Source organism: Glossina fuscipes, unplaced genomic scaffold (genome assembly GCF_014805625.2).
Source record: "Glossina fuscipes isolate IAEA_lab_2018 unplaced genomic scaffold, Yale_Gfus_2 128, whole genome shotgun sequence".
Classification (NCBI taxonomy): Eukaryota; Metazoa; Arthropoda; class Insecta; order Diptera; family Glossinidae; genus Glossina; species Glossina fuscipes.
The window spans coordinates 1,465,299-1,475,165 of NW_023998471.1; the positions used below are offsets into that span (position 1 = coordinate 1,465,299).

At 31.8% G+C, this 9,867-nt stretch overlaps 2 protein-coding genes across 2 annotated transcripts in view; one reads left to right on the forward strand and one right to left on the reverse strand.

The window, feature by feature from the left end:
- Positions 1 to 1,440: 1,440 nt before the first annotated feature.
- Positions 1,441 to 6,477, reverse strand: LOC119640873 (RING finger protein unkempt). Its single transcript, XM_038039153.1, has 10 exons — positions 6,381 to 6,477; positions 6,097 to 6,306; positions 5,240 to 5,659; positions 4,973 to 5,175; positions 4,189 to 4,334; positions 3,263 to 3,374; positions 3,056 to 3,178; positions 2,556 to 2,983; positions 1,917 to 2,036; positions 1,441 to 1,839 (listed from the first exon to the last, which is right to left on the reverse strand). Exons 1-10 carry the CDS (start codon positions 6,440 to 6,442, stop codon positions 1,642 to 1,644), a joined length of 2,022 nt encoding a protein of 673 aa, XP_037895081.1. The 5' UTR covers positions 6,443 to 6,477; the 3' UTR covers positions 1,441 to 1,641.
- Positions 6,478 to 7,499: 1,022 nt separating this feature from the next.
- LOC119640848 overlaps positions 7,500 to 9,867 on the forward strand; it is a 9,325-nt gene continuing 6,957 nt past the window's right edge. The window contains exon 1 of the mRNA XM_038039113.1: positions 7,500 to 7,571. Within this exon, the coding sequence (XP_037895041.1) occupies positions 7,527 to 7,571 (45 nt within the window). The 5' untranslated portion in view covers positions 7,500 to 7,526. The remainder of the gene's footprint in view (positions 7,572 to 9,867) is intronic.

Genomic DNA, 9,867 nt, shown 5'->3' on the forward strand with positions numbered 1-9,867 from the left:
AGCTTGTAATCTTCCATTTCATCATCATTAAAAATTTCGTATTTATTTTTATGCACATGTATTTTTATGTGATGCTGAGAAAGGAGAATAAATATTTCCAATATTTACATTCTAACAAGTGGTCGCTCATTTTCTTACTCTCTAAAGTTGCGAAATTCGAAATTCTACAGCTGTTCTCTTGCACAGCTGTTTTACTGTGTAATTGTTCGCGGGTTTAAAATATTCAAAACTTAAGCGCGATACAGGGTTCACCTTAGATCGCGCCCGCCACCTCCTTATCTCTTTCTCGTTTCTCACTTCTTTCTGAATGGAGAACAAGGGTGAGAAGGCATTGTTAACCGTGAAATGAAAATGAGCTTGACAGAGAAACGCATGCCATGATTACACCAAAATAGACATACATATATATACGTACATACTAGCCCAAAGGAATTTCAGAGCGAGACCCCCAGCAATACTATTCCAAATCCGGTGATTAGGAATTATACATGCATGACATACATACATTATACATACGTATGAATTTTGATGGCTACGTGAACGTAGGTTATGAATTCATGATGGATGGGCTGGGAGGAGGGGAGGTACACATAATTTATGAATTATCGAATGCGCACACTTCTACATACAACTTAAAATTCATCCTGTATACCAGATATTGAATTTGTTATTGCTGTTTTGCAACATAGTAAGTTCAGATTGAAAATTAGCACGTCTACTTCCAAGGTAGAAGCCACTGAAAGTGTTTGGGCTTTAAACGAGTACGGCTGATTATTATTCGTATTAGTATTAGTTTGCCATGAATTTTGACACGAAGAGAGCTTATTGTTCTTGGCATAGATACTATTCTGGTAATTCATGGCGTAAGACCAGCATATAATCGTCGGAAAAGCTTTTCCAAGCCACAACCACTCTTTTTGCACTTTTGCGAGACACTTTTGTCTCCTATTGTTTTCGCTTTCTCATGCGCAGAAAAAAAGTCTTATATATATATATATAAAACTACTTCTTTTTTCAACTCCATAAATTTTGATCATTGTTAATGGTGGTTCTGTTTCCTTTATATCTGCTACATATATTTATTTATACTCATTTATTTGTCTCCCAAGACAAAAGGAACTAATGTATTTTGAAATTAAATAAGTAAAGTTATTAATACATTTGTAAATATTATTACATAAAAAGTGTATGTTATCTCAAAAATCTTTGAATCTCTGTTAACAGCATAATAAATGCGAATTTTTATGCTAATAGTCGTAGATAAAACAGTTAATAATTAAATGAATTTTTCTTTTTAATTAATGGAAAATATTTTTTGTCAGTAATTTGCAGATTTTACATGAAAAATTAAAATTATGAAAATGAATTCAAAATAATAATAATAATAAAAATAATAGTAATAAAAAATATGTTATTAAAAACATGAAACTTATATATAAATACTAAATTAATTTTAATTAATTATTTTATATTACTTTCATAAATTTTTTTCATTCTAAAAATTTACGTAAATATATGCACATTGTGTCTTAAGTTATGGTGGTTTCTTTTCTCAATTCGCTTTGTACACAATTAGTGTAATAGTTACAATTTTAACAATTTGTTAATACTAATATACGTTCGCCGTCGATTTAGAATGTTTCAAGTGTGTGTAGTTACAACGGGCACCTGACAATATGGGCATTCCGTAATTGTTGTTGCACACGTATCGCATAATATGAAATGATTGCATGGCTCTAAAGTTACCGTACGATTATTCTCTTCACATTTCATACATTTTTTTGCATTTTCCAAATATAAAACTTTCTCCACATCTTCTAAATCCAAACGCAGTTTTGCCTATGATATTTATTTTGTTAAATAAGACAATTCATTTGTGCTTGAAATATGTCACATAAGATATAGAAGCGACTTACCTGTAATTGCTTTAATTTTTGAATTGATAAATTACGTAATTCTGATGATAAATTCAATTGAATTTGTGCGGACTCGTAACGTTCCTTCCAATCTAATACTTCTTGTTTAGCTAAATTTAACTAAAGATATTAAAGTTGAAGTGAATTTTTTTTTCTTAAATTAAAAAAAAAAGTGCGATCAAGAGTCAGGCAAATCCATTACCCAAATATATTTGAAGCATTAAAACAAAACACCAAGACGAAACCTTTCCATTCTTTCAAATTGTTATTCTATATAATTTCGGAGCTAAGCCGTGCGTTATTAATGGAGTAAAGATTTAAAATCTGACAAGAGCCATTGGCTCATCTTCTTTGCGCAGACAATAGAACGTAGAGGAAAAGCAAATTATAGCGTAGCAAGTGGAAATATATATGAAATTATATAACATTTGAGGACCCGGAAAACGATGTGATAGTCAACGTTTGGAGGACAACGTAAATATTTACTTGTACATATTTATTCCTATCCGTCTCTGTTCAAATCAAACGAACTCGTAACGATGGAAAGCTCACGTTCCGGTTTCTCCAGCTTCTGAATACGTGAGAGTAAATCTAATGCCTGCTTTTAGATTGATACGACATTTTTGATTCATTACATACCTTACGGGTTATATCTTCTATACGGCCAGATAATTTTAAAATCTGAGCATTTTTAGTCATTAATTCAATTGTTAAACGACCCACATCGCTACTATTTTGTGTATGAAGCGATTGCAATGAAAATGCATTCTTATTTGTAGTTAAATTATTCCCAGCAGAACTGCTATTTAAGTCATCAGCCAATGCATTTAATTCTGATATTCTTACGGAAGGACTAATCGGTAAGCTGTCATTAAAACCGGGTGATATGACATGCGAAGAGAAAAAGAAATTATTACTGCAATCATTTTGATTAGTAGCCGTCAAAGAATTGCTAAATTTGTTTGTAGTGGAGCAACCATAATTAAAAGCATCCTGAACACTGAAGAGGCTCGCATGATTGTTTGGACTGTATGGAATGTTCACGGCAAAGTTTCCAGAACTAAAGTCTATATAAAATTTTTATAAAAAATTGTAATTATTATATCTTTTATACTTTTCTTATCGTTCTTTACACTCACCGTTTATTGAGTTATTAAGAGCAGGATTCGGAATGTTAATAGGAGCCGAAGTGCGAGTAATAAGACTACTATTCGCTAAACTTGCCGATAAACTATTGTCACGCTGCTCGTCAATCGTACAAGCTGCTCATCCATTCATTAATTTACATTCATTGAAAAAATAAAAAAAGTTTATGCAAAAGATTCTTACTGAGTTTTTGTACTCACAAAGCCTATCCATGGGCAAAGAGAAATTTAAATATTTTCCCTGATTAGCAGACTTTTCTAGAGTATTTACCAACATACTTTTCGTAGATTCATTGTCGTCGATATTTAATAGCTATCAGGAGAAAAAGGAATACATATACGCATTTACATATAAAATAAATAAAAAACTAAAATAATTTAAGAACAAAAATTAGATACTTAGCATCTACGTTGTATATACACACATATATAAAGAAATGATGTCTAGTTTCTTACTTTTAGGACCGTTAAGAGACTGATCAAATTTGCATATTCCATAAAATGTAAATATCTCAGGAGAAAGTAGAGCCAAAGATCAGTTTTTATTATAAGAAATCGATTTGATTAAGAATATGACAAATATTCTGACAAACTTGAACTTTTCTTTTGCAACTTCCGGGGCCGTAAGAAGTCAAACGATACCCAAATCGGAAAGAATAGACATGGTTTTAGATCGGCTCAACAAGTTCCTCTCATCAAAAATGCAGTCAAAATAATGTTTGATTTGACGTTTGATTGGGTAACTCCGAAGAATAGAAATGGCGTCGAGGTAGGATATATACAATCGAAGAATTTTTCAAATACAACCCACAGGCATTGTGGCACACATTTGTGTTGTGGGTATTAATTAATGGACCAAAAATTTGACGCAGTAAGAAAGTACGCTACTAAAGAAAGAAACAAAATGGTGCATGGTTTGACAAAAATATAAGGATGTTCGAAGATGACCGAACGAGTTAATTGAAAATCAGCTAACAATCGTCATATTAATTGGTAAGAAAAAGTACTGGACTTTTGGCTTTCAGATTAACAAAGTCAAACTGATTAATTAAGCCTAATATTTTTTTTTTGCCATCGAGATAAAAATAGTTTATATATGAAAACAATTGTATTGAAGTAATACATACATTCTCGCTAATAGCTATCAATCCCGACTTGTTACTAGTATCTTGGGAATTGATGTCTGGCAATGCATTCGTTATGAGATCACTTAAAGCTAAATTTGTTGAAATTCCATCTACTTCCCGCGGCTTTTCCTCAGTGACAATGTAGGCTACTTGGCGAATTTTTTTACCGTTGCCGTCAAATGAAGTCAATTTAAACAGATCGCGCAGTACAGCGGAATATAGAAATAAAAAAAAATTATTATTATTATTATTGTTACGTGTTTAATATAATAAAATAAACGGACAAAAAAGAAAAAAAAGTAGTAAAGACCAGATAGGTGTTCTTGTTAAGGATAAAAATAAAAAATTAAATGATTATTGTAACCATTTTAAACACATTTTCAATAAATTCATCATTTAATTTATTTATGGCGGTTTCTCTTAAGACATTCATTGGGTGTAAAGATGTTAAGGCTAAGTCGAAAAACGGTTGTACATTCGTGTTATTTTAAGACTTCAACCAATTATGCGAACTTAATTGATTTTAAAGGGAAAGTAAAAAACAAATACGTACAGTATAGAGTGCCGCGGGTAACTCAAATCAAACTTGGTTTATCTATAAAACTGTTACTTCTTGTTTGATTTTAAAGTTTCTTCCGATGAATTTGTTGAAAATTTTTCACCGCTTTTTTTCTTTCGAAGCAATTATTAAGATTTTGGAAAATTTCTTCCAAACCCAAAATAAAATCGAAATGTGTTTCGCAAGCAGCGAAGTAAGAACAATAAGAAATGTTATTATAATTACGTTCGACATGTGCGAAAGCACAGAACACACTACGGGGACAATAGCCAGCTTGTTGCACATCGTTACATTTTGTCGATTTATAAATTTCCGGATGAAACTGCTGTTCAGTACGCGTATGACAATATTGACAATTATCACCAGACTCGCAATTACTTGGCTCTCCCCATTCTTCGCCGTGTTTAACATTTGGACAAGGGGTAGACCTGTAAAAATTGATCACTATTAGTTTTCAACAATACAATTTCTTTCTAAATAAATATTTTATACCTATACTTTACTTTCCGAGGACTTCGTCTTTTATCCTTACTATTATGGTACTGCGGACAAGCGTAACCTTGACGACACAAACGGGGTGGCCGCTTGCAAGGCTCAGTTTTGTAATTAGCCAAAACGTAATTAGTATCCTGCCATTTGGGATCTTCATTCATTAAATTACGCTCTCTATCCAAAGCGTTTTGAGCGTTCGCTCCATCTAAGGTTAATTCTGCATTTTGCAAAGCTTCTAATTCCTTAATATCATAAACGGGTGGACGTTGGTCTTGGGCACCGTGAGCGAACGCGCAATGATGACCATTTTTTACACAATATCCACGACTATCCGTGTCATGCACGCACATGCAGGTTTTATAGTAACGTAAATGGTAACGTCTTTCCGTATCACCAGCTGTACGATGCAGAAATGGACATCTAGCAAAATAAAATTTAATCAATTTTAAAGTTTTCGTTTATCACCAAATGTTTAAAAATTACTTTACCGAAATAGAACGAAAAGCTCAACGATTACATTCAGAAAACCTATGACTTGTATTAGATTCTATGAAGTGTTTGTTGTTACAAAATTTCCTATGAGATTCACTGCTGATTATGTAATTGAAGGTTTGGAAAAAAAGAATCGAAGCTACTTGTGTTTTTTGACATAACAATAGTAAGCAAAAAATCCTACCGGGAATGGCCAAAATATGCTTGATATGCTTTCCTGAACTCTTTTTAACTTAGTTGCCGTTCTTTAGAGTACACGTAAAGGATACAAGTTTTTAAATTTCCTGCCCTCATAACTAAGCTCACATGAAACTCCCGTACATGAGAAATCAATACATTTGAAGCATCTTTACTCTATAACTTACTCATCTCCATCTGGGCATATTCCTGTTGTCTCATCATATTTTGTACAGTAATTGTCGGCACTATAATTAAAAGTACCATCCCGTTTCCGTATTGGTCTTCGGCGTCTCTGATTCTGAAAATGCCAATTGAAGCATACAAAAGGACGATGTTGATTACATTTGTGTTGTAGAAACGATTGACATTGCTCAACGCGAAATTCTTTCAGGTAACTGCATAAAAACAAATTTTATCTTTTAATAAATACATTTTATTAATTACTTTGATAAATTAATTGTTTATTTACGTATAATGATTTGGTTTTTCCTGCTGTGTAGACAACAAAAGCTTATTCGTTTCAATCGCCATTTTGAAATATTGTATTGTTCATCGAAACATTTTTTGTTGTTAAACGTCTGTTTTCGACGACTATTAAAAGACTGTTCTCAGCGAAACATTTATTTTCGACGAATAAATTTGTGTGCATTTAACAAACCGCAACTAATTAATATTACAAATCAAAAATAAATTCGGAAATTAGAGACAAAAAATGTGTATTGTATTTTGCTATTTTAAATAATTTAATAACACAAAAAGGTGAAAACTTCAAAGTTTTAAAAATTTTTTTTTTTAAAAGCTCGGTAACCAGCATTTTAAAAAACTTGTTCATTTATATGTTTGCTTATGGTAATATAAAGAATTCATGTTTCCGCAGCCAAAACGCAGTGACGACCAGCGTAAGGAACTTTTGCAGCCATTACGTAATAACTGAAACCAGAATTGTTTAATGTCTGTAATAAAGTTCAAGTCACCATGTCCAGCCATGATGTAGCTGGTCTTAGCGAACGCGATATACGAATGGCTAAGTACATGGAAGAGCAAGCTAAGCGTTTTGTTTAAGTGTTTTCTTATTTATTTTAATTTGCAAAGAGTTTATGTTGAATAAATTTATTCTCATTTTATTTAACTAAATTTTAATCAACGGTGGTGGAACGGATTTACTTAAAATTTCATAATCAGCTCTTTCTAAAACATCTGGGTTGCATGGTCTAAAGTATAACCAATGGTTCGAAAAAATGCCCGAGCACATCATTATTTATCAAAACAGCCAAAATCACTTATTCCATATTCCAAATTTTGTAATCAATTTGATTTGAAAATGAAACATTCGTTTATGGCAACACTGTTGTAGACGCCATGTAATGTATTTTAATTTGTCATTTTCGTAATAATGTAACGATTGAAACATATTTACACCGAGAACTATTTGCAACGAATAAATAAAAAAAACAACTGTTATTGCATTAGACAATAAGAAATATTATTTAGCAAACATAAATTTTTCAATAAAAATTTAGTACATTGAGTTATTTGGCTTAGTCCATCTCCATTCAACATACCAAAAAAAAAAAAATAAAGTTATTTTAAAGAAGTAGAAAAATAAGTAAAAAACATGGAAGCAAAGACATTAAAAAGTAGTGATATTAAATACCTTGAAGTAAGTAACGGGACTTTTTCGGTTCATTTACTTCTGCCGGCTAGTAGCTTTTCTTATTTAATGCGTGTACGCGATTCTGGTTGTAAAATTGTTTGTATATTTCGTATATAAACAAGTCTAAATTTCTGACCTTAATTTGCCTTTTAAGTTAATTCACGCTTATTCTCTATTTTCAAAAAAAAGAAGAAAATTCTAAATAAATACAAAAACGATTTTGTTTTTCTCACTCGCACTTATACGTAAATAACATTCATCTCAATGATAGTTAAGTGTGTTAAATGTGGAACGAAGGGTAAAGACAAAATTTGTGTTCGATGTCAAAAACAAACTATTATTTCAACATAACATTAATGCATTTTATTCAAGTGTAAGAATTTGATAGATAGCTGATTGCTAAATGTTTTGAGCTAAAGTTAACAATAATTTCGCTCATCTTTACCAAGAAAAAACTCTTTGCCGGCAAATGTATATAGATGCCTAAGTTGAAAAAGATAATGCAATTATTTTTACATTCACCGAAGAATTAAAGCCTGCAGAAAAAATTTGTTTAGGAACTTTGTGGTTCTCTAGTTTGAAAAGAAGAGGTAATAGAGCTAATTCCTCAAAAAGAATTGTTACTTGGTTTGACTTTCCATAATTTTCTTGCATTTTCGAAAGGATTGCTATGTTTAGTGCGCTACGGACATGTACATTTCTTTCCGTCATTAGTTTTGAAGAATGATCCTCTCTTAGCGCTTTTTGCTTATCATCGAAAACTTCAGTGCTTGCTTTTTACATAAGTATTCAATCATTGGACAATTTTTTAAAATCCTCATGTTTTCAGGCAATCTATTCACAAATCATATTGCTCACGATCGTAAAAATTAAGAAAGCTGGCACTTGCAAATTTTAAAAAAGATCTAAAACAAATGGATAGTTAGGGCTTTCCGATCATGGGTGATCTTAAAAGTGGGTGAAGAAGGAGTCTTAAAGCGTCTATAGGCTTGCAATCGAATCGGGATATCGTATTTCTAGCCGGAAATGCAAAAATAAAAGTCTCCCGAGCAACCAATTAAAATACGTCTGCATTTAACAAAGCATTTCACGATTGGAATGAAAATATGGATTAAAGCTCTGTTGAAAGTCTTCGAAAAACCATAAATAAAAATTTCTTAAACTTGAAGTCTTCTGAAATTATATTGAATTTTTTGAAAGCATTGTTAAATGTACTGTAAAATAAAAAAAATAAAAAATTAAAGATTAAAAAAATTCGAAATAAGAAATTGTTTTTCAAAATCTTTGCATTACATTCTTTGATGCCAATCTCTCCGGCAATTTTCCATGGTAGGGGATGTTTGGATTTGCGTTTATTGAAAGTAATTCTGTCTTATTTTTTTTAAGAAACGATGTAAAAATTTAACCCAATGACTAGTTTCAACAAAGCCATTTCACAAACATACAACTTGGTGGTAGTAATTTGATGTTTAAGATCATGCCCTGCTTTTCGATTAGCCCGAATTTTCTCAATATACCTTGCGCGAAAAATGGGTAATTGCAATAAGAAAAACCTAATTTAAAACCCATATTTATTGTTTTAGCGCTTACAGGCAGAAGATTTTTTATTTATTATAACAAAAGATAGAAATAAGAGCCTGAGCAGACAGGTATAATACGATGAAAGGTATGAAATGTTATGAAAAACAAACAATAAAAGCCATTTATTTTAAAGTTGAAATATATTAATCAAATTGTTTTATTAAAGTGGTAAATGGTCGTTGCCAAATTATGGATCAATTTGTACACAAAAATATATCAGATATATACAAATTACATATAACTAATTAATTTTCTTAATACCCATCAAGAAACAATAATTTGAAACCACATGTGTGGTATGTCAAAATTTTTTGTAAAGCAATATCGTAGGGAATTTACCGATCGTTTTTACCACTTGGAAGTTCTTAAAATACATCGAAATGTCATTAATTAAATAAAATGCGAAAAAAGATATCGACACGTTTTTGAATTCAAAAAAATCAGTTCAGTTGCTTTTATACAATGTAATATAAAGTCGTATTTATTTCTTTGAACTAGTATAATTACGACTTAAGCCCGAGAGCCGCCCTCTCTTCGGTCTATTGACGCCTGGTGTACTAGTCGTAGTCTCGATTTGTCGCGAGCTTCTTTCCGGTGTCTCACAAAGTTGGGGAGGTGGCCTGTGGTTAAGTATTGCATTTGAAGCAAGCGGATACCGTGTACGGTGCACCATTGGAGCAGCTACTGCTGCAAATTTGCTGGTGCTGGGAGCTTCGTCCAT